The sequence below is a fragment of the Gossypium hirsutum genome, chromosome A06 (assembly GCF_007990345.1).
Source record: "Gossypium hirsutum isolate 1008001.06 chromosome A06, Gossypium_hirsutum_v2.1, whole genome shotgun sequence".
Classification (NCBI taxonomy): Eukaryota; Viridiplantae; Streptophyta; class Magnoliopsida; order Malvales; family Malvaceae; genus Gossypium; species Gossypium hirsutum.
Window position 1 is genome coordinate 11,940,774 of NC_053429.1, and position 24,813 is coordinate 11,965,586.

Genomic DNA, 24,813 nt, shown 5'->3' on the forward strand with positions numbered 1-24,813 from the left:
GATCTTAAACAACTCGATTGGATTATAATTTTATAATTTGAGTTTGTTCAAGCTAATTGAATTTACTCCGCCAAACTTGTTTGCATGTTAATAACCAAAACTCGTTTGCACTCCATTATTGAGAAAAATCAAACTAATTGAATGTACTCCATAAAACTTCTTTGCATGGTAATAATATTTATTAAACTCAATTATTTATTCTTAAATTTAAATTAAGATTTCACATCATTATATTATTTTAAAATTATGATTTAATATGCAATTGTATAAATAAACTTTGATTTGATATAATTTTATACATAAAATTTTAATTTAATTTAATTTTTACAAATCATTAACACAATTATTAATATATCATCATTTTATATTTATATATTGCATATATAAATAATTATATTTATTCAATATAAAAATATTTCAAGCATATATTTAAACCACAATTAGAATTTCATATATATAAATATACCAAATTAAAATTTATATATACAAATTACATATTAAATTAAAATTCATATATAATTTTAAAATTTATCCCTTATCCCTTTTTTAACCAGACCAGATTTGCGGTTATGAATTGTGTTGACTCCATATTAACTAATACCAAGAATATCAAAGAGGTGAGAAATCCAATGAATGAAATACTAAAAATAAAGCTAAGAAAAAAAATGTTGGCTACCAAAAATATTCATAAACTCTCAAATTGCAAAATAAGATTGATAAACCTAAAAGTAGCCTCTTAAATTGAAAAAAAAAAACAAGAATGAAACAAGAGCTAATTACAGCAAGCTTTGAAAGCTTACAAGCTAATATCATATATATATTATGGATTCAAAGAACAAAAGAAAGATTCTACACAATGCATTGACTGCTAGTTTTGATACGCAGCAAAGAGACTCCGGATCTATGCACTTTGTGCGGGAACTTGATCCATTTTACCAAAACTTTTGGCATTCTTTGGCCTCCACTGTGTCCTCCCTCTCACAATCTCTGACCCCTCTTCAAGTTGGAGCAAGTGCTGGCACTCAATTTCCCCCATATTCCCGAGGTTGCCCACACCAGACACCGCAGTTAGCGACTGCAGCACGCTGTCCCTCCCACATTCCCTCCTATACTCCAGTGTCATGGAACAAAGCTCATGACTCTCCACAATTCCCAATGGTGTACTCTGCAATCACAATGCATGCAACATAAAACAGAACTCAAAATCGCATATCAGCTTCCTAGACCATTAAACCATAAGCAGATAAGATCACAGGTAAGATTAATGAATTAAGGTATCTGAAATAACCTGGTTATTTATTTTATTCAAATGTTTATCATGGGCGAAGAAACAGAACGAAATATGTACAATCATCAAGTGTTACTAGAGTGAACCTTACCTCAAGGATCCAACCAACGTACTTCACATTGTTGACATGCTGATTCACATCCAGGTCGTTCCATCGAGGCTGCAAATTAAAAATTAAGAAATGCAACAATTGAATAGATAGGAAGTTTACAAATGGACACAGCTACAACTATACTGAAGAAAGAGATGGGGCAACCAGTGGTTACAGTTAAACCCTTGCGCACATATTGGGCTGTGCTGTCGTCAAGTTTCACTAATTTCCGGTCATCCTCAGCCACCACTGGATCTGAATTCATAAAATGAGGTTCTATTTCTCCTCGGACCTCTTCTGGAATTTTAGATAACCTTCTGGTCAGTTTATTCATCATCACCCACACACTGTAGGTTGGCAAAATCAAAAATCAAACAGAAAACCAGGATAAATCTCTCCCGAAACACCATTCAATAAAGTACAAGCACACATAACATAACAAGAACAGTAACTTTGTTTCCTGGACAACCAAAATATTGACTCATTTATCTATTCGAAACATTTTAAATACTTGTGTCATAAACCAAAAGCATTGGTCATAGACTGAAGTCTCTATTTCAGATTTTTTCTTTCTTTTATGATTTTTAATTTTTCTGATTAAAGGAAAAAAAATAAGAATAATGAATAAAGTGAAAATAAAGTAAATAAGAAAAAGAAACAAAATAATGAATATAAAAATGGAATGGATATGGCCCAAATCAAGTCACTGCCCAAAACCAACAATTGGGCCTAAAATCAAATTCAAAGTCCAAAAAGTTAAAATAAGGCTCATTATCAAATTCAAAATTCAAGGGCTAGGGTCGATTTAAAATATATTATACACAAATTTGAATCCTAGCCTTAATCAGTATTTTATCTATATTAAGATATCTAAAATGAAATTAATTTAACACTCAAACACCTTGAAAGACCCACAGCTTGGAAACAAATATTTTTTCTTGGGATTTTGGGCTATTCCAAATTTTCTTATAAGAACAAAATCATGGCAGAACATCATACCATGAGATAGTTCAACTGAATGAGATCCTTTCATACTGGTGTCTGAAGATCATCTCATCATTTGAATAAAGATAAGCAAAAAATAACAACCATAACCACAAGAAGCGACTTCATAAACAATGCCCTACCTTGAGGCTCTAGTTAAAATTTCACCAGTTTTACTATTGCTGACAAGCCAATCCCTTCGCATGCCATTCTTTCCTGATGCACTGACCCAAGTGTCTACTTGAACAACATCACCCCTAGAAGACATATATATAGGTACAATGTTCATTAGTATCAAATTGGTAAAATTCAAGCCAAATTACATGCCTCAATGACATCACAATGTGCACTGTATCAGCATGTTTTCTTGATGATACACATATAAAACTACAACCATACAGATGAAACAAAGGTGGCTTATCATGTGTATATCTTGTCGCTAAAGGAGCAAACCATGAACACAAAAGTATAATTTACCAAGTTGGATAACGATCAACCACAACTTGCATCCGAGTGACTACCCATATTAGGTTTTTCTTGCACATCCCAGGGGTAGCACCAAAACCATCTCCTAGCAGTCCAGCACTTTTACAATGATTAATCGCTGTTTCCTGCAGAAAAGAAGTATTAATCAAAAATCAAGCTTAGGGCACAAGTAATACTAAGCAAAAAGCTATATGTGAACCTGCAAATTTTAGTTCCTGATTCATTGCTCAAACATTCTAGCCAATAACTATAGCACACCTGTAAATGATTCATTAGTGTCTCTATGGATGCTGTACGATCAGCACCTATCTCATAAGACCTAATTGAGAAGTTCTGACGAAAAACAAGACCATCCTGAACAATCCTCCCTATCCCAAATGGGTCAATGAGCATGTCAGGCCGCCTTGGCTTCCAATCAAGCATCATCCACTGCTTCTCAGCAGCCAGGAAAATGGTTGTGATAGCAGCAAGAAGCATGCTCCAATCAGGGAGCTGATTGATAAACGTCCTGGGAGGTGTGGAACTTGCAGCATCTTCGCTCGTGAAACCTTCTACTGGAGTCATCACAACCGTGGTACCATTTATCTTTGGGGGGGCTTGTGCATTTGCCATAACTTGCAAACTTCCAGAAGAAGCAGATGGTTTCAACTTTATACCTCCAAGGTTAGTAGATCCATTTCCAAGCTTCTTGTTTTTTGAGTCAATGGAGTCCGGGGAAGAAGTGATTGGAAAGAATGAGGATGTAGCAGCAGTGGCAACCATGATTTTATAAATTAAAATGAACTTCTGTTATCCGCTGAAATTCCCTCTTTCCGATACTGCAATGTATCACATATAGTAAGAATCAGATTATTTCAAAAAGATGAACTAAAAAACTTGGATAATCACAAAACCCTTAAATTTTGGCTATAATGAAGGCACATTCAAAACTTCAATTCTTTCCGTGAAAAGGAAGGAAATTCTAAAATGGTAAAGGATTCTTTCTTCTTCATTTAAAAAGAAAAAGCATCCTATTAAATTTCTATATAATCTAGCCAAAATAAATATTATCAATCAAAGAAATTCTTCATTTCTGAAAACCTAGTGAAAAGAGAAGGAAGATAAAGGACTTACCAGATACTCAAAAGGAACAATTCTCTTACAATTTAAATAATAATAATAATAAACCTGGAATTTAACAGTGGGCGTCACGGTAAATATGCCACAAAGATTCCTAACCATCGACGACGAAAATATACTACAAAATGTAAGCGGAATCGCTATGAAACAAAAAACACCAAAGCAGATCTCAGACGTAAAAAGGTTTAAACAAGAAAAGGCCAAAATTTTTTTGAGGAAAAGACAGAGAAAGTAGCAGACAATTCATAAATGCGTATAAGATTTCCTATCCATTACAATGTAGCACGGAACATCGTCTTCTTTTTCATTTCTCATTTCGCCCCTCCATTTCATAAGAAAATTACAACCAAAAAACATAATATGGAATGGCGATGAGAAAATAGATAAACGAAAAAAGAAGAATTGATTTTTAGCAACATTTGGTTACTGAGAAATGTGAAAAAAAAATAGATCTTCCACCGCCATCACTGGATGCAACACACAAAATCTTTTCCTTTTTAACTATAAAGAAAAAAAAGGCACTTTTCATTTCCTTTCCTTCCTCGGCAACCAAACAGAAGAGCAACATTTCAACGAGAATGCGCAGATCAGACAGAAAAAAGGAGAAATTAAAATTAAGTTTAAACAAAAACAGTAAACTAAAAATTCACATGTATACCTCAACCAAAATAAAAAAGGGAAATGTAGTGGAGAAAAAACGCAAAATGGAGAAAGTAGTGCGTTACATAGGGATCTATAAAGTCTTCTCGGTAACTTCTAGCGCTTGCGATCTACCATTACTTTTCCTTCATCTCTTCTTCGCTGCCTCTCTCCCTCTTTTGTTCCGGCTTTTTTAAAAGAAATTTATAATTTTGAAACCTCGTTCCGAGTTTAGTATGATAATAAAATAGTGAAAAGAAATTCTTTTAGTTTGCACAAAGAGATTGTGGAATTTAGGGCCAGCGGTGACTACTTTTTTCTTTTTGGTACACCTGTCCCTACTGCCTCTCACTTATTTTCCAATTTTATCACCTTTATTTTCTCTTATTTACTCTCTTGCCATTATCTAGAATCTTCGTTTGCTTGTGTTATTAATAATGACAAAAATAATACACTTGTTATGAATATTTTATTAAATTTTGATGTATTTTAAAATTTAATAATAATTAAAAATATAGTTTTCTTTTATTTGTATTTCTTAAGTCTATATTTAGAGAAATATTGTAAATATTTTCATTAAGTAATAAAATATGTTTTCTTTTTTATTCTTTTATTTTTTTGTTCTTTATTTTTTTGTCTTTTTACTTTATAATAGCACAGATAATATATTTTAAAACTAATTTTCTATTCCACTCGTGTATTTTATAAAATTTTTATTATTTGAATAATAATATTTTAATTAAAATAATTCACAAAATAATATTTAAAATATATAAATAAATTTAAAAAATATATTCAAGGTTTTTTATAATATAAATATTTATAATATTATGAATATAATTTATACGAGAAAAAAAAAGATAAAATTGTTATAATAAATATAATTAATGGCTTGGAATCTTAATGTATATATGATATAGATAAATTTAAAAATTAAGTTTTAAACCATTCTTAATTTTAAAATAATTTTATTTTTTTTCAATTTCAAATTAAAAATAAATTATTAAATAATTTTTAATTTTAAAAATAATGTATATCCAATACAATTACAAGAGCTCGAATTTATAAGTATTTAAAATATTTGCTAGATATTAACATTATTTAAATTGTAAATCTCTTACTCTAATATTTGTAGTATTAATTTTATTGTAGAAAAAGAAAGCAGCCGAAGGAAGATGATGAAATTACCTAATTAATTTCAATAAACCATATCTACTTCTATATTTAAAAACTTTTGGAATTGTCTTCTCCAAATACAATTTATCTTATTACAATTGGGAAACATAACAATTAAAAAACATAATTTATATTTTTATTAGAAATAAAGATTTCATTTTTAACTAATAAGAATAGGATAATCTCTTAAATTTTATTAATGAATCTCAAGGGTGTATACATATATATATATATATACACAATAATAGTTACGTAAGAATCAAGTTACTAAAAGATAATATCCCATAATAATATCTTATAACATCTCATTAAGAATCAAATTATTAAAAAATAATATCCCATTATAATATTCTAAACATTAACCTACTAAGAAAACGAAAACAAAAATAAATCACTATTTTATATTGAATTATGCAATAATTTAATATTAAAATTAAATATTAATAACAAATAAATAATTGCTACTTTAATAAGTTAATAAAAAATTATCATATCAATGGCTACTAGAGCAACATGATTCTCTTCCTTAAAAAACTTAATAGTAGCCTTTAAAAAATTGATTTTAGCTAAAGAAAAAAAGATTCAGGTGATTTTTGGCTTAAGAAGTCGATAATAGTGGGAGGACTTTTGAAGTTAAATTAGTTTCGAGACAAAAACCACTTGTCTCCAGATATTCAAACATCGAAGCTAAGTTAAAAAATAGAGGAGGTTGATCTCGAGACCCAATCTCGAGACATAAGAGATCATGCCTCTAGACACAATTTTTAATGTCTCGAGATAATCTAACTTCGAAACAGAAAAACCTAAAATAAATTGAAGTCGGGCTCGAGACACAAAACCTCTTATCTTGAGACACAACATTGAAATTTGATAATTAAGTTTGGATTCAAATTCCCACTTTTAAATTGGCTTAGTATCACCTCATAATTCAATGATTTAGATTATTGCACTCTATGAATGTAAGTTTGTGATTGAAATGACTAATCGCTTTGATATGAATGATAATTGTGCTCTAAATGATGTGATGAAAGAAGTAAGTTAGCTTGAATTGTTTCGGCAATGTAATGTGACATCGTACATTCGGATTTGGTGACCGGGTCAAGTGTGGGGTGTTACATTTAGTTATCATATAGACATAGTAAAAATAAATTTATTACAGAAGTCAACACCTATAAGCATCGATATTAACTAAATACATTTATTAGGATTAAATTTATGGTAAATGATAAAAAAAAATTAAATAAAACTAAACTTGACATCTATAGGTATCAAGCTTCATTGAAGGGATTTATTAAGCTTATACTTACAGTAAATGGTGAAAATTCAATTAAGATCAAATTCAACACATATTGGTGTCAAGCTCTATTGGAAGCATTTATTAGGGTTAGATTTATAGTAAAAAGATTTATAGTAAAAAGTGAAAAATCATAATCAAAGAACTCGACAACTAAAGATGTCGAGCTTCTTTTCAATTAATATATGAGTTGTTAGCTTCCACACCATTCAATTTTAATTTTTTAAAGGCATGTAACATACATAACCGTCTCCATCACCAGATTAGGGTTACAGAGTACTATCGTACAATTCAGAACAATCAATAATAGATAGCATCAAGTTTACCAAATTAATTAACAAATGTTCATAAATAATTAAGATCGAAGTAAAACATACTCTTATAGGTCTTAATCGAGCCTTCAAGGCCCTAAAAATAGTTTAAGAACAATCAGAGACCAATTCGAAACAAATCAAAAAGTTTAGAGAAAAAACTAAAAATTTTCAAAATAAAGGTCACACAGCCATGTGGCCAAGTCGTGTGACATAGCTCAAGCCGAGTGGCATTCGAAATACACTCACACTGCCGTATTGTAGGCCGTGTGATAGACCGTGTTCAATTCGATGTTGGGTCACACGGCCGTGCCGCAGGCCGTGTGTCAGCCTGTGCAAAATATGCACTTAATACTTTCAGGCACACGCCCGTGTGACAACCCATGCCCCAAGTCGTGTGTGTAACACTCGTAACCCGTATCCATCGCCGGAATAGGGCTATGAGGTATTACCGATCAAATACAACATACAACATACATTTCTCATACATGAATCCATTATCACATAAACATTAATCAAACATAATCACAATTTCCCTTATAAGGCTCTACGAAACTTTAAAACATGCTTGGAAGAGGTTCAGGACTAAACTGATAACATTCGAAAACTTTAGGAAACTTAGAAAATTTTCATGCATAAAAGGATCACACGCCCATGTGAACAGGCCGTGTGCATCACACGGCCACCGGGCACGCTTGTGTCATAGGCCGTGTGAAAATAGGGCATACATATTGACTTGTACCACATGGCTTGAGACACGCCCGTATGTCATGGACGTGGGAAAACTGGAGGGTATACTGACATGGGTCACACGGCCGGCCACACACCCATGTGCCAGCCCTTGTGTCACACACGGCCAGTAGACACGCCCGTGTGTCTAAGCCATGTAACTCTCTGACTTGTTTTAACTAGGATTCAAGGGTCACAAGGTCGATTCACACACCCGTGTGCTCAACCTTGTGGCACAATAAGCTTGATTTAAGCCATTATTCCCACCTGTCATTCATGTACCTAAAAACATTCATTTGACATCATTTTCACATAAAATAGGAAACCAAAAATGACAATTTCATGCACATTTTATGCCATTTAAAATCCATCCATTTCACTACTCAAATCCACAACCAGAATCATGCCAAAACAATATGCCATAACATTAAATTCTATATGCATTTTCTCACCATCTTATTAACTATTACATACCACAAAATATACCAATTCATCATGTTAAAACTAAGCCACAACATGCCATTTCTCAACCATGATATATCATTGATAATTAACCAAATCAATTATCCATCTAGCCAAATCAATTATCCATCTAGCCAATAAATGAACCATATAAAACTTACCAAAACATAAGGCATTATATGTATCATATATCACTTATCAAACTTATAAATTAAGCCAACTTATATGGCCAAATACACATCAATATTTACAAGCCAAATCTCATGGCTAAAATCATAACTCAATACATATCACCATATCACTAGCCTATACATGTCATATACCATATTTACAAAGCATCCAAAAATAACAACAAGTAGTCGATAGTGTGATGATGGTTCCTAATGATCCCCGATGTCTGAGCTAGCTTCGATAATCTATAAAACGAGGAAAAAACACACAAAGTAAGCTTTAAAAGCTTAGTAAGCCATATACAAATAAAACTATCTCATGAATCAACATCATTTCCATCAAGTAAGCAAATTATGAATAAGTACATATAATCTTAGAAACGTTCCCAAATGTATACATATTCAACTTCATAAGTGAATTCATCAAATACTTCCCTTTTCAATACTTGTATAAATCCTATACGTACCTGAGTTGCTTAACTAATTTACACATTCTTACTCGACTTGACTTTACCCGTTGAACCTTTTGAAATCATTAAGGATACTAGGAAATCACATATATCTCGTACAATGCCATATCTCATATATGGTCTTACATGTTACCACATATCGATGCCAATGTCCCAGACATGGTCTTGCACGTAATCACAATACAATGCCAATATTCCAGACATGGCCTTACATGTAATCACATCTCGGCAATCCTAATGTCATGACATTCGTATCCTATACTATTCCTAGGGTTCTTACGGGACTTTCGATTAACATAACTTTGTCGATACTTAGTTGTATTTGCTCGTTCAACATTCATAGCAATTCAATGATAAATGAACATTTATAAATCAATTTAAAGGTATTTATTTGCATATGAACTTACCTCGTAGTCGAAATAGAGGGACTGGATTGACTATTCAATAATATTTGATTTTCCCCGATTTAAATCTGATTTCTTTCTTTCTTGATCTATGCACATTCAAAATTAACTCATTTATTCATCAAATCATTCAATTTAGTCCATAAAAACATATTTGAGCATTTTTACACTTTAGACCTAAAGTTACATATTTTTACAATTTAGTCCTTACTTAATAAATACACAAAATTCACTCAATTCAATTTAACCCATGCTTGGCTGAATTACCATAGTGCCCCTAGTAGCGATCTCAAAAACATAGAAATCATCAAAAAATGAATTCTAGATTTTTACAATTTAGTCCTTACTTAATAAATTAGGGCATGGGCTAGCTAGTACTCGAAGCAATGATATCAAAAACATAAAAATCATCAAAAACCGAACAAATTTCATACCTCAATCAAGATGAACAAGGGCTGAATGGATGATAGCATCAAAACCTTATTCTTTCTCTAATATTCGGTGGTGGAAGAACACAATATGATGAATCAAATTTTGTTTATTTGTTTTAATTAACCTTAATTTCACATTTACTAAAATACCATTAATGCTTAATATTAAATTTCCACTAACTAAAGGCATATTTGTCCATCCATAAATCAAATGGTCTAATTTCATCATAAGGACCCCACATTTAATGGATCATAGCAATTTAAGCACTTTAAAAATTAAAATGCAACTTTTGCATTTTACGCAATTTAGTCCTTTTTTCTCAAATTAAGCTATTAAACGATAAAATTAGCTCACGAAATTTTCACACATATATATTCACATGTTGTAAACACAAAATAATATTAAAATAATTTTTTGACCCGAAATTGTTTCGATTTAAGCTAAAACCGGCCTGTTACAACTTTCCCCCTTAGGAATTTTCGTCCCCGAAAATCTTATCAGTGAACAGTTTTGGATATTGCTTTCTTATAGCATCCTCGAGTTCCCATGTAGCTTCTTCAACCGCGTAGTGGATGCCATAATACTTTCACTAATGCTATTCTTTTATTTCTTAACTCTTTGATCTCACGAGCCAAAATTCAGATTGGTTCTCCACTATATGATAAGTCTGGTTGAATCTCAACCTCAGTCGGGGAAATAACATGTGAAGGATCGGATCGATATCTTCGTAGCATCGATACATGAAACACATTATGTATCTTCTCTAATTCAGACGGTAAAGATAGACAATAAGCAATTGGCCCAATTTGCTCGATAATCTCATACGGTTCAATGAATCGCGGACTCAATTTTCCTTTCCGACCAAACCGTAATATCTTTTTTCACTGCGACACTTTCAGAAACACTTTATCCCCGATCTGAAACTCAATATCTTTTCGTTTTAAGTCTGCATAAAATTTCTGTCGATCCGAAGTTGCTTTCAAACTATCGCGAATTATTTTCACTTTCTCTTCTGTTTCTCTGACCAGATCAACCCCGTGAATCTTATTCTCACTAAGGTCACTCCAATACAATGGTGTTCAGCATTTACGACTGTATAGAGCTTCATATAGTGTTATCTTTATACTCGATTGAAAGCTATTATTGTAAGTAAATTCAATCAACGATAAATATTTCTCCCAGCTACCTTTAAACTCAAGAATGCGACATCGTAACATATCCTCAAGTATTTGTATAATTCGTTTGAATTGACCATCTGTCTGCAGGTGAAATGCGATACTAAAATGTAGATTTTTGCCCAATGCGTCTTGCTGTTTCTTTCAAAACCGCGATGTAAGCCTCGAATCTCGATCCGAAATAATGGAAATAGGTACCCCGTGTAATATCACAACCTCGGAGACATATAACTCAACTAACTTATCAAGCGAGAAATCTGTACATACAGGGTAAAATGAGCTAATTTCATCAATTTGTCAACAACGACCCAGATCTTATCTTTCTTTCTCGGAGATAAGGCAAACCCAATACAAAATCCATAGTCACTCTATCCCATTTACACTCAGAAATCATGATAGGCTGTAATAAACTTGACGGTACTTGATGCTTAACTTTGACGTGCTGAAAAATCAAACATTTCAAAACAAATTCTGAGATATCTCGTTTCATGCCATGCCACCAATAAAACTGTTTCAAATCATTATACATTTTCGTACTTCCCGAGTGTACTGATCAACAACTACTATGTGCTTCGTTCAAAATCATCTGAATCAACTCTGAATTCCTCAGAACATATATTCGGTCCTTGAATTTTAAACAATCATCGGATTAACTTGAAACTCTGAATCAGGATTCAACTCACACTGAACTCGTTTTGCTTGTAGTTCATTTTCAAACTTTTGAGATTCACAAATCTGTTGTATAAACAACGGTCTCGCTTTCAACTCAGTTACTAACAAACCATCGTCAGACAAAGCCAAATATATGTTCAAAGCATGCAAAGCAAACAGGGACTTTCGGCTCAAAGCATCAACAACTATGTTCGCTTTCCCTAGATGGTAGTCAATTACTAAGTCATAGTCTTTTAACAATTCTAACCATCTCCGTTGTCGCAAATTCAAATATTTCTAGCTTTTGTGATCGGTATAAATATGGCATTTCTTACCAAACAAATACTGGCGCCAAATTTTCAACGCGAACACAATAGCTGCTAACTCTAAATCGTGCGTCGTGTTATTCTTTCCATACGATTTCAACTATCTCAAAGCATAAGCTATAACTTTGCCTTCCTGCATCAAAACACAACCCAGACCATTCAATGATACATCACTGAACACTATAAATTCTTTACCCGATTCAGGCTGAACTAACACTAGAGCTTCAGTCAATAATACTTTCAACTGTTCAAAACTCTGCTGATACTTTTCTGACCACTCAAATTTAACATCTTTTTTAAGCAAATCATGTCATCAGAGTCGCAATTATCAAAAAGTCTTTCACAAATCGTCTATAATAACCCGCTAGTCCCAGAAAACTACGAAGCTCAGAAACATTTCTCGGAAGCTTCCAATCTATAATTGCATATATCTTACTCGGATTAACCCAGATACCATTAGCTGAAACAATGTCCCAGAAAACTAACCTCTCATAGCCAAAACTCACATTTGCTGAATTTTGCATACAACTGCTTATCTCTCAAAGTTTGTATCACGATTCTCAAATGCTCGGCATGTTTAGATTCATCACGAGAGTAAATTAAAATGTCATCAATAAATACAACGACATATCAGTCTAAATACTGCTTAAAAATTCGGTTCATTAAGTCCATAAAGATAGCAGGTCTATTCGTTAGTCCGAAAGGCATAACTAAAAATTCATAATGTCCGTACCTCGTTCTAAAAGTAGTCATTGACACATCAGAGTCTTTAACTCGCAACTGGTAATAACTCGATCTCAAATCGATTTTCAAAAACACTGTTGCCCTTTTTAATTGATCAAACAAATCATCAATCCGTGGTAGAGGGTATTTGTTCCTTATAGTCACTTTATTCAGCTGTCTGTAGTCAATACACATTATCATCGTGCCATATTTCTTTTTCACAAACAATACCGGTGCACCCCAAGGAGAGAAACTCGGTCTAGTAAAACCTCTATCTGTCAGTTCTTGCAACTGAGTTTTCAATTCTTTTAACTCTGTTGGAGCCATTCTGTATAGAGCTATCGATAATAGTGTTGTACCAGGTATAAATTCTATACCAAACTCAACCTTTTAGATCAGTGGTAAACCCGATAACTCTTCAGGAAACACATCCGAATACTCACACACAACTGGCACTAATTCGATCTTCTTTTTAGTCACTTTAATATCAAACACATAAGCAAAATAAGCTTCACAACCCTTTCTCACATATTTCTGAGCTAACATCGATGAAATCACAGCTGGTAAATCATTCAAATCATTTGACTCAATCCGGATAATCTCATTATTCTGATATCTTAGATCAGTTGTCTTTCATTTACAATTTATTATAGCATCATGTAACGTTAGCCAATCCATACCTAGAATTATATCAAATTCATCAAATGGTAACAACATCAGATCAGCCGGAAAACAAAAATCTCGAATCATCAATGGACAGTTTCTGCACACTTTATCAATCAAGACACACTTGCATAAAAGGGTTCGGTACTCTAATCACAAATTCAGTAGACTCTACAGGCAAAGTCTTACTGGATACTAAATTCACACATATATACGAATGAATTGGTCCTGGATCTATCAATGCAATCAAATTAGTATCATAGAGAGTAAAAATTACCAGTAATAACATTTGGAGAGGATGCTTATTCGCGAGCGCGAATAGCGTAGGCTCGTGCAGGTGCTCTGGCCTCTAACCTCACAGCAAAATCTTTAGTCGCTCTTTGGCTACCACTCAAATTTCTCATGTTTCTGGGTAGTCTACCTCTAACTGCAGTGTTACTCGGCCTCGTGTTTTATACTGTATCTTACTCAACCAACTCAAGACAGTTACGAATGAAATGATCTAACAATCCACATTTAAAACAGACCCGATCATTCAATCTAAAATTATTGATATGCCATTTTCGACACTTTCTACATTCAGGTTTATTTGGTTTCACACTCCCGACACTAGCTATCGAGATAGCTGGAGCTTTAAAGCTTGAATGTTGTCTTTCACGATCTCTATTTGAATGTCCAACTGATGTATTTGAATGATTAAACAAAGTCTCAAAATTTCTTTGATGCAGACTATAAGATTTACTAGTTGATCTCTTTCTCAAATCTCTTGCTTCAAAATTAGCTTTTCTTTTTTCTTTACTAAGATCTTCAACTTTATAGGCTCTTTCAACCAAAACAACGAATTCTTTCAATTCAAGAATCCCGACTAACAGTTTTATATCCTCGTTCAGTCCATTAACGAACCGTTTACACATGATCTTCTCAGTAGATACATATTCTCAAGCATACTTGCTTAAACGTACGAATTATCTTTCGTACTCAATGACAGTCATCCGACCTTGTTTCAATTCTAGAAACACTTTGTACTTCTGATCGAGAAATCGCTGACTTATGTACTTCTTTTAAAACTCAGATTGAAAGAACTCTCAGGTAACCCGTCCTCTTAGAACTAAAAATATCAACGTTTTTCACCAATGGTACGCATTATCTCTCAGCAAAGATACAACACATTTGATACACTCATCAGGAGTACAAGATAATTCATCAAATACCCGTATTGTGTTCTCAAGCTAGAACTCAGCTCTCTCAGCATCATCATCAATAGTAGCCCAGAACTCCTCAGCTACATATTTTTTAATCTTATCCACTGACGGCTTGTTCAACTGTGTCAAATCTATAACTTGAGGAATAGTAGGGTTTTGTTGAGGAACAGGTAAGGTGAATTTGTTGAACAGCCGGATTAGTTTGAACGAACTCCATGAACCACTTACTCATCATATGGAAAAAGGTTTGTTTAACCTCTCACTCGTGGCTACTCAAAATTGACCTAGAATCAGCCGGTGCTATCCTTTAAGCGGGAGCGGGCGCATTACTTTCCACATCCTTAGCTAAAGCTCTTTCGAGATCCAATTACTATATAAAAACACACTTTAAGCTGTCAGGAATCATCACACAATCGCAGTTTATATATATGACATGTATAGCTAGACTCTCACATGCTACGTTAGTCCTAGAATTGACTAAATCGTAGCTCTAATACCAATAAATGTAACACCCCTAACCTGTATTCGTCGCCGAAATAGGGCTACGAAGCATTACTGATCAAATACAGCATACAACATACATTTATCATACATGAATCCATTATCACATAAACATTAATAAAAAATAATCACAATTTCCCTTATAAGGCTCTACGAGACCTTAAAACATGCTTGGAAGAGGTTCGGGACTAAATCGATAACATTTGACAACTTTAAGAAACTTAGAAAATTTTCATGCATAAAGGGATCACACACCAGTATGTGCCCAAAAATGACCATTGTTCCAATTTAAGCCATTGTTCCAATTTGTGGTCTCGAAATCATTGTTCCAATTTAAGCTAAAACTGGGTTGTTACAGTATGTGCCCAAAAATGACCCAAAACACTCATTTCATATCCAAATGCTTTCATACCTAAATCAAATTTCAACAAAAGAGTATAAGACCTGAAAAATGCATTTCAATGACACTCAAAGCATGTTAAGACAATCAACCTAAAACCTAACCAATATATCATCAATGGCACCACGATACAACACTTACCCAATTCATTTCCTTAACTACATATAGAAACAACAAACATGCTTCTAATGACCTATAATGAATCTCAAAATGTCATACTTAACTCAAGCCAATCTTATTATATCACATTCTGTAATGACCCAAAATTCACGGGCACTGGAAAAGTGAGTTATAGGGCCTTCGTCTTAGTGAAATAAGTTCGAAAATAATTATTAAAAATATTTATAAGCCTAGTGGTGTATCTAATTAGGTTTTAATTAGGTGAATTTAGCTTAATTTAGAGTAATTAGTAAAAAGGACTAAATTGAATAAGAGATAAAAATTGAATTATAGATTAAAAGAAAGTATAAAGGGCCAAAATGGTAATTAAGCCAATTCTTAAATATAAGGCGGCATAAGTTGATTGAATTGAAGATATTACATAATATTTAATTAAAAACTATTAAGGTTTAATATTAAATAATAATAATTATTATTATATTATGAAATAAGTTAAATAAAGACAAATGTATGGTAGTGATTTAATACAAGTGTATTAATAGAAACATATATATTTGTGATATTTTATTTAATTAGTAAAATATATTTATTAGATAAAATAATTAAATTGTGAGATTTTTTGAGTAATGAACAAATTAGATAGTGACATTTGTAATAATGTAAATATATACCTTTGTAATACATTTATTTATTTACTTGAAAATTTAAGTAAAAGATAATTACTAATTAAATAATTATATTAGGAGATTTTTATTAGTAAATAAATTGAAAGTATGACAATTGTATGGTATTGATATTGTACAAATGTACAAAAATATATGTGTACAATTGTAGTATTTATACTTGTTATTAAAATAAATTATAATTTATATTAATAATATTATAAGATTTTTGTATAATAAATAAATAAAAGAAAGACAAATGGATGGTCATGACAATATACAAATGTAAAAATATTTATGAGTGTACATTTGTTATATATATATTTGTGTATTAAATAGATATTTATTATATTTGTTATTATTATTTAATTAATTAACACTATATTATTACATTAATGAATAAATTAATAAATTGACAAATGTAAGGTGATAGTAAAATACAAGTGTAATAAATCATATACATACAATTATAATATATTTATTTATTTACTTATTATTTAAGAAATAATAATATTTATTAAGTTAATATAATAAAATAATAAACAAAGGTAAAATAAAAAGAAACAAAGTAAAAGAAACAGAGAAGTTATTTCGAAATAGGATAAAATAAAAAACTAGGGTTTTAAGGTTTGAAGCTTTAAAAGGTAAGTCAATTAAGTCATTTTCTCTTAATTTTGATGTTTTAAAAGCTTTAGAACAAAGTTTTGATGAAATTAAGTTGAAGTTTTGAAAGTTCTTAGGTTTTTGAACATAGTTCATGTTGAACAAAATAATGAATTAGGGATTTAATTGAATGAATTTTAAGTTAGAATTGATTAAAGGATTAAATTGTAAATTAGGCTATAAGTTTTGTGTTGTAGGGAATAAATTGAAAGAAGTTTTAAATTAGAGTTTTATTATGAACATTAGATAGTTAAGTAGAATATGGAAGGAAATTGAATAGAAATAAAGTATGAATTGAGTTAGAAAAGTAGATGAGTTAATTAGGATTAAATTGGAATTAGGGTATAAATTGGATAGAAATTCAGTTATTATTATTTTTAATTAATGCTGTAATTAATAGTGTAAATTATTATTATTATTTTCGTAGCTAACAAAGAACCCAAAGTATTGGCACGAAAAGGAAAGGAGAAAGTTATCGAGGAGTAATCTCGAAATCCGGGTTTGTATTACTATAATTCAAGTTATTTATTATTAAGTATTAATTTTAAATTTATTTATTTTATAGTAAGTAAATATTGAGGTAAGTAAATTTATTGAATTGAATTTAGAAAATTGAATTGAATGAGAAATACGTGTTAGTATTACTATAATTTGAATTTAATTATTATTAATTGTTGAATTTTAAGTTAATGTGCAAGGTAAGTATTAGTATTGAATTGTATGAAATTAAATTGAATTGTGATTATATGTGAATAATTGAAATGTATATTTAATTGAGAAAGTGATTGAATTGAGAAAAAAAATTGAATACCCTATTAACTAGTCGGGCTGAGTAGGATATAGTTGGCATGCCATATGATTGGAAATGTTTAGGGATGCTTCGACCTCGAGTCGATGAGACACTGGGTGTCACTATTTTACTTCGGATAGATTTGATGAGGTAGTGGGTACCACTTTACTTCGGCTAGGCCGATGAGACACTGGGTGTCAACTTTGCTTCGAACTATCCACTGAGGCACTAGGTGCCAAATTGGGGTCTTTGGTTGGATCCGTGTATCTGCCAAATTCTGAATCTGTTAATAGAGGTAATTAAAAGAATAGTTAAGTTGAATAAAATGAATCGGTTAAGCCGCTGTAAGAAATGTAAAAATAGAACATGAATTGAAAATGTGATTTGAATGTGAGTATGAGAATGGAAAGCATGAATTAATGGTTCATGGAATAGACAATGGCTCAACATGAATGTTTATGATTTCAATTGACGAATAGCTAAATTCAATTGTATGAATATATCGAGAATGGCAAATTTATTTTTGAATTGGTTTAGTAAATATTAAAGTTAGATGATTTAATTTACATGATTATTTTGTTTATAATTTGAATTATGGTAATACCACTGAGTATAAAATACTCAGCGTACGGTTCTTTCCGTGCGTAGGTTAATAGGTATTCAGAGTCTTGGTTTAGCATCCAGGTGATCCCAACTCCAGCGCAAAACTCGGTGATATATTCTTTTTTTGACAAAAGTGGCATGTACATAGGTGTTAATTTGGTCAATTTAAAATGCTATATAATTTTTGTTATAAAGAATGGTATTTGGTATTTTGGTATTGAAACTAATGAAATAGTATGAAAATTTATATGATATATTTGGTATAATTAATACTAACATGATCTTTTGATACTTGGTTTAATAAAATGGAAATAGAATTATCATAACATATTTGATATAGTTGGGAACAAGTTGAAATAGAATGAATGAAGTTTATTTAATTAAATAATATATGCGAATGTTTACTCAGTAAATTACTGAGTTGATGTTGAACTATGTTTAGGTGTATTTAAATATGAAATTGTATGGATTGTGATATTGGTTTTGAATTGGCTGCGATTTGAATTTGCAGGGAAGGTTAAATATTCATAAAGGGGTTATATTGAATTTTTTTTCTAAAAAAAACAAAGAAGTCAATTAGCAAAAGTTTTATATGAACTTATGATTATATTATAATATGTTCGATAATTATTTGAATATTAATCGTAAATTATTTGATTATCCGGTATGCCTCGTACCCCTATTCCGGCGACGGTTTAGGGTTAAGGGGTGTTACACATTCATCCATTATGCTTAAGCTTAGAATTAAGCATGCATACCTAACAAGTTATTCAAACCACAACATCATATGCACACAACTATACAATATAAGTATTTAGGAACTATTACAGACCATAACCAAATTCCCCTATTACATGCCTTATAAACCAAATAGAATTCAAAATCTACCAAAAGATCCCCAAATAGTGTGAATTATTCGAGTTGATCCGATTCACAAAATGTGATCTACAAGGAAAAGACAAAGACACAAGTATGCTTTCATAAAGCTTAGTTAGTTCGTCAGTTAAACAATAAAACTTAATTAATTAAATATAATAATTCAAATAACAAGATAAATGAATGGAGTTCCTGTCAACAAGGCTATTATCAGAATTCCTATCAACCACAACCCACAACGAGTAATTTTAAACATTAGTTCAAATCAATTTTCCACATTTCAATACATTCACATTTCTTATTATCACAATGCATAATCTCTTTAACAAATAACGATGATACAACATTTACCACATTTACACATATATGCTATTACGAACTGCTTACTGTTTCGCACCTTGCATTTAGATCGTCATGTGTTTCTATGCAACGCATACTAGAAAGACGATTGAAATCCAGGTACATGTTTCATATTGTGCCATATTCTAACTATAGTATTACATGTGTATTGTCATGACACTACCATGGTCTTATGTTCATAGTGGCATAACCCGGTTATGGTCTTATCATCAGGACACTATAACCCAGCTATGGTCTTACATATATACACTGCCATGGTCCAACCAGGGTCTTACGTCTGAATAATTGCCATAGCATCACTATTGACTTAAGTACGGTTGCAGCTTGTCTCAATTGATATTAGGAATTATCATTTTCGTAACTTTTTATAACTCCAATTCTATCAACAAATCAATTTAATATTAGTAATTTTATATCATTTCAGGTCTAACATTCATAAACAATTAGAAATATAATCAAGTTCATATTAAATGAACTTACATGATGAAAAAACGAAGTTGAAATCGAGACAATGATCAATCTGTTCCTTTAACCTTTCCGCAATTAGAGCCTAATTGATTTATTTCTTGATCTAATATGAAACCAAAGCTTGACCGAAGTTTTTCAAGCCCTAACAATGGTTATTCGGTTCAAGAAAAATATGATATTTACCTTTAATTCATTAAATTTAACTTACCATTTAACTATTTACAATTTTAACCTTTTAATTTTCACTTATAAAATTACTCTCTTATGTACATAAATGTCCATAACATATAACTATGGTATAATTACTATAATAGCCCATTTTTCAGTGAAATCGGAACAGTGGTTTCGGGACCACAAATTCGATCCAAAAATAAAGTTTATTTTTATTTTATTATTATTATATGGTCTGTGATAGATTTGTTGTGTGAAAATTTTGATATGAAATTTTTATCGATTAAGTGTTTAATTACGAGAAGGACTAAATCGCATAAAATGCAAAAGTTAAATTCTAGTAGTTATAAGGATTAAATAGCTATGGAATTCAAAACTAGAGGTCCTTATACGGTAATTAGACCATAAAAGAAAACTATGTAGATTTTTGGTGACTCATCCATGGAAAAATTAAAAAAAGGTAAGGACTAAATTGGAATTAAAATAATTAATTAATTAAAAAGATGATAAAAGATATCATCTTATTATTTTGTCATCTTCAACCTCAAAAATTATATGGAAACCCTAGGAGAGAAAGCAAAAACTTTCAAGGCTTAATTGCTTTGTCCTATTTTTAGTAATTTTGATATTTTTAAAACCGTGATAGCTTAATCTATCTATTTGGGGGATTAATTTAAAAAGTTATTATGAAATTTGGGTCATGGATGAATATGCTGAAAATTAGAAATTTATGGTAGAAAATGAAAGGTTGTTGATAGATAAACAACTTTTACAAAGTGATTTTTGATGGAAACATGATTTAGGGACTAAAATGTAAAGTTGTGAAATTTGATGAAGAATTCTGAATACATGTGCTGTAAATTTTGTAATGGGATTTTGGTTAGGCTTGGAATATGGAGTAAATTGCACAAGTTTCATTTTCCGAGCCTAGGGACGAAATTAGAATTTAGGGAAAAGTTATGGGTAAAATGGTAATTTTTTCTAGGACGTAGATTGAGTCCAAATGAATACAAAATATGAGAAATTGATGATTAAAGATATTTATATAGATCCAGACAACATAAATTCGAGGTTAGATCGAGGAAAAGAAAAGGTTTTGGATTCGTAGATTACTTATGCGAACAAGTATCGAGGTAAGTTCGTGTAACTTAATCGAACATGTAAATATGTTTAATTGAATTTTGTGTTTGTATGGAATGTGACTTATATTGATGTACATTATTTAAATGCTGTAATGAAAATTTTAATACATGCTTGAAATGGTGAAAAAGGGTTAAGTCTCGATTGAATACTGAATTCCGATGATTATATGTGCTTTCTCGAAATGAATAAGGTCCTGCATTTGTTACGGACGGGATTTAGCTCAGACGAGTAATCCTATTGATCTTGTTATAGAAAGGATTTAGCCCAGATGGGTAATTTGATATAATATCTCTCGAGTATACGTTACGATTAGGGTTTAGCTTGGACTGGTAATCCTGTTATACGAAATGTGGCTTGAAAGCGTGTTCCTTGGTTAAGTGCCCTAATGGGTACTCTTAAATAAAAATTGATGGGTTATTGAATTGTATGCCTCGAGTGTACTACTTGAGTATCCATCGGAATATCAACGATTCAACAGACAAAACTCTTGACATGATGAGAGAATTATGATATGAAATGATAATATCTTGAAAGAATATTGCATGCTGAGCTCATCTATGTTTACTTGATTGATATGAAGATTTTGTGACTAGCATGTTTGATTGAATGTATGTGTTTAGACAATTATTCCAAATGGATGGAAACAAGATATTGTATGCTTAAATTTAATAAACACAGGATTGGTAAGTTTAGTTTCCGTTATACGAACTTACTAAGCATGTAATGCTTACTCCATTTTATTTTTCCCCTATTTTATAGTGCTTTGAAGCTCTCAAAGGTTGGAGATCATTGGAGCATCATCGCACTATCCACTAGCTATTTTGGCTATATATAGTAAAATCATTTTGGTATAATGGCATGTTTAGGCGATTTTGGCCATAGATGGCTTATATATGTGGTTTGTAATCTAGCCATTGGAATGGCTAGTAATGGTTGTTTTTTATATACTTGTAATGTCATACTATGGTAGCTATATGCATGTTAATGGTTGTTCAAATTATGCCTAACATTAATATATGGAATATACCAAGGTAAGATTATAAACATGTATGCAAACAATGATATGCCATGTTGGATGATGAAAATTGCTCAATTTGAATGCTTGAAATGGTTGGAATGTGTTTGGTATGTTTTAGTGCAGGAAAATGGTAAATTTGGGCGACAAATAAGGCTAGGAAATGGCTTTATTTTGTCCATATGGGCAGACACACAGGCGTGTGTCTAGACTGTGTGTGACACACAGCCAGGTACGTGGGCGTGTAGTTAGGCCGTGTGTTCCATGCATCTTAATTTTGAGAAACAGAATGTTCACAATTGAGCACACAGGCAGAGACACGGGCGTGTGTCTTAGCCGTGCGTTCTACACGGCCTAGAACATGGGCGTGTGTCTTGGCCGTGTGAAACCTACACCTAATTTCGAATTGAATTAATTAACCACACGGCCTAGAACACAGGTGTGTGGCATGGCCGTGTGCACAAGTCAGAGAGTTACACGGGGTCGAACACGGCCTGCAGCACGGATGTGTCCTAGGGTCACACGGGCATGTCCCTTGGACCACACAGGCGTGTGACCCCTGGACCTAGGAAATTTTTGAAATTTCGCAAAAAATTCTTAGAGGTCCTGATTAAGTCCCGACTTGATTCTAACGCTCATATTGGGCCTTGAGGGTCCAATTAAGGGACATTTTATTTGATCTCGGTTAATGAATAATAATTTACATGAATTATTTGTAAAATGTTTTGAAAGTTCTGGTAATGCCCCGAAACCCTGTTTCGACGACGGATATGAGTTAGAGGTGTTACAATTACCATCCAAGGAAGGTTTAATTACACAATTGGTTATTCAATTATATTAAATTTCAACTAAACAAGCTTAATTTCAATTCAACCCTAAACTAATTAGAACTAAATGAGCAAATAGCGAAAAAGTTAGTAGATTTAATCACGTCACCACCGCTTGGACTTTTTTACCATGGTTTAATCACCATTTTGGTCCCTTCAGTATTTTAAATCTATAGCAATTAACTTTTACCTCTTTTACAATTTAATCTTTTTACCTTAATTAAGCAATTACTCGTAAAAATTACTGGACCAAACTTCAATTCACCTATAATATGACTCTGTAAGTATTTAATAAAATATTTACAACTTTAAAATTATAAACACGATGTCCCAATACCTCATTTTCAACAACCATTTAACTTTTAGACTAAATCATTTATACTAGGTTTAGTACCAATAAAGGCCCATTTTCAAAATTATTTACAAAAATGGGTCGTTTCTAAAAATAATAACGGGTATAGATCGAAAGCCCAAAAACACACTGACGTGGACACATTTTCAAGGGATAACCCAGAAAAACGCTTTCACGTCAGCTCTTTTTTTCTTTGTGTCAGGCAAAAGCACGCTGACGTATACGTACTTTTGGCTGTGTAATCCTTGCTGGATTTGCTTTTGTTGAACTTATCGATGTTATTCAGGATCTGGGTTTGTCTATTGTTCATTGTTGAATCACCATTGGAAGCACTATAACACCTTAGATCTTGCATGGCATTGATGCCATTCTTACTCTCTATTTGTTGAGCCTTTTCTTCCTTACTTGGATCTAAAATTTTCCATAGAATTGTTGTAAGAGAAGAAAAAAATAATCGAAATTTCATTTTCCGAGCCTAGGGACGAAATCATAATTAAATAAAAGTATAGGGGAAAAATAGTAATTTTACCTAAGATGTGAGTTGGATTGAATTGAATATGAGTTGTATTAAATTAAGTTAAATTTACTCGTATAGATCCAGATAGACCAAATACGAAATTGGATCGAGGAAACGAAAAGACATCGGATTAGTAAATTACAATTCACGAACACTTGTCAAGGTAAGTTCATGTAACTAAATTGTGTATATTTATATGTTTGAATTTAATGTTGTATATGTGTATTGTATAATTTACATGTATGAAAATCGGTCACATATCCGATAATGCTCGATAAGTAATAAGTCCCGATTGAATAAATGAAATTCGATGGATACAGGGTTCCCAAATTGGTTGTGGTCCTGCATATGTTGCGGACACACCATAGCTCGAAAGAGAGTTCCGTTATTAGCCATCTCAAGCTTCCTGCTATATGGTTCTTGCGAGCTTCCCATTAATAGCTCTTCGGAGCATCCCGATTGGTTGTGATTCTGCATGTGTTGTAGGCACACCACAGCTCTTATGAGCGTCCCAATATATGGCTCTTAGTAAGCTTCTTGATTAAAGTCT

General features: G+C 31.9%; 1 protein-coding gene across 3 annotated transcripts; it reads right to left on the reverse strand.

Annotated features, from left to right (window-relative positions):
* Nucleotides 1–682: 682 nt before the first annotated feature.
* On the reverse strand, nt 683–4,890 carry LOC107962656 (palmitoyl-acyl carrier protein thioesterase, chloroplastic-like). 3 transcript variants are annotated; one of them, XM_016899119.2, is made up of 7 exons: nt 4,694–4,890; nt 3,108–3,667; nt 2,841–2,974; nt 2,507–2,620; nt 1,555–1,726; nt 1,380–1,448; nt 683–1,165 (listed from the first exon to the last, which is right to left on the reverse strand). In XM_016899119.2, the coding sequence occupies exons 2-7, from the start codon at nt 3,609–3,611 to the stop codon at nt 902–904; spliced, it is 1,257 nt and encodes a 418-aa protein (XP_016754608.2). In that variant the 5' UTR covers nt 3,612–3,667; nt 4,694–4,890; the 3' UTR covers nt 683–901. The 3 variants fall into 3 exon arrangements, with proteins under 3 accessions (XP_016754608.2, XP_016754609.2, XP_040971057.1); XM_016899120.2 differs by having other exon boundaries at nt 4,627–4,890; XM_041115123.1 differs by lacking the exon at nt 4,694–4,890 and adding an exon at nt 3,963–4,536.
* Between the last annotated feature and the right edge of the window lie 19,923 nt (nt 4,891–24,813).

What these genes read in the sequence shown, in the direction of transcription:
- LOC107962656 (XM_016899119.2), bottom strand. Translation starts at nt 3,611, where the DNA reads ATGGTTGCCACTGCTGCTACATCCTCATTCTTTCCAATCACTTCTTCC. An exon ending in ATTTTAACTAGAGCCTCAAG is followed by an intron (nt 1,727 to 2,506) that starts GTAGGGCATTGT and finishes GCCAACCTACAG; the next exon opens with TGTGTGGGTGATGATGAATA. An exon ending in ACGTTGGTTGGATCCTTGAG is followed by an intron (nt 1,166 to 1,379) that starts GTAAGGTTCACT and finishes TTGTGATTGCAG; the next exon opens with AGTACACCATTGGGAATTGT.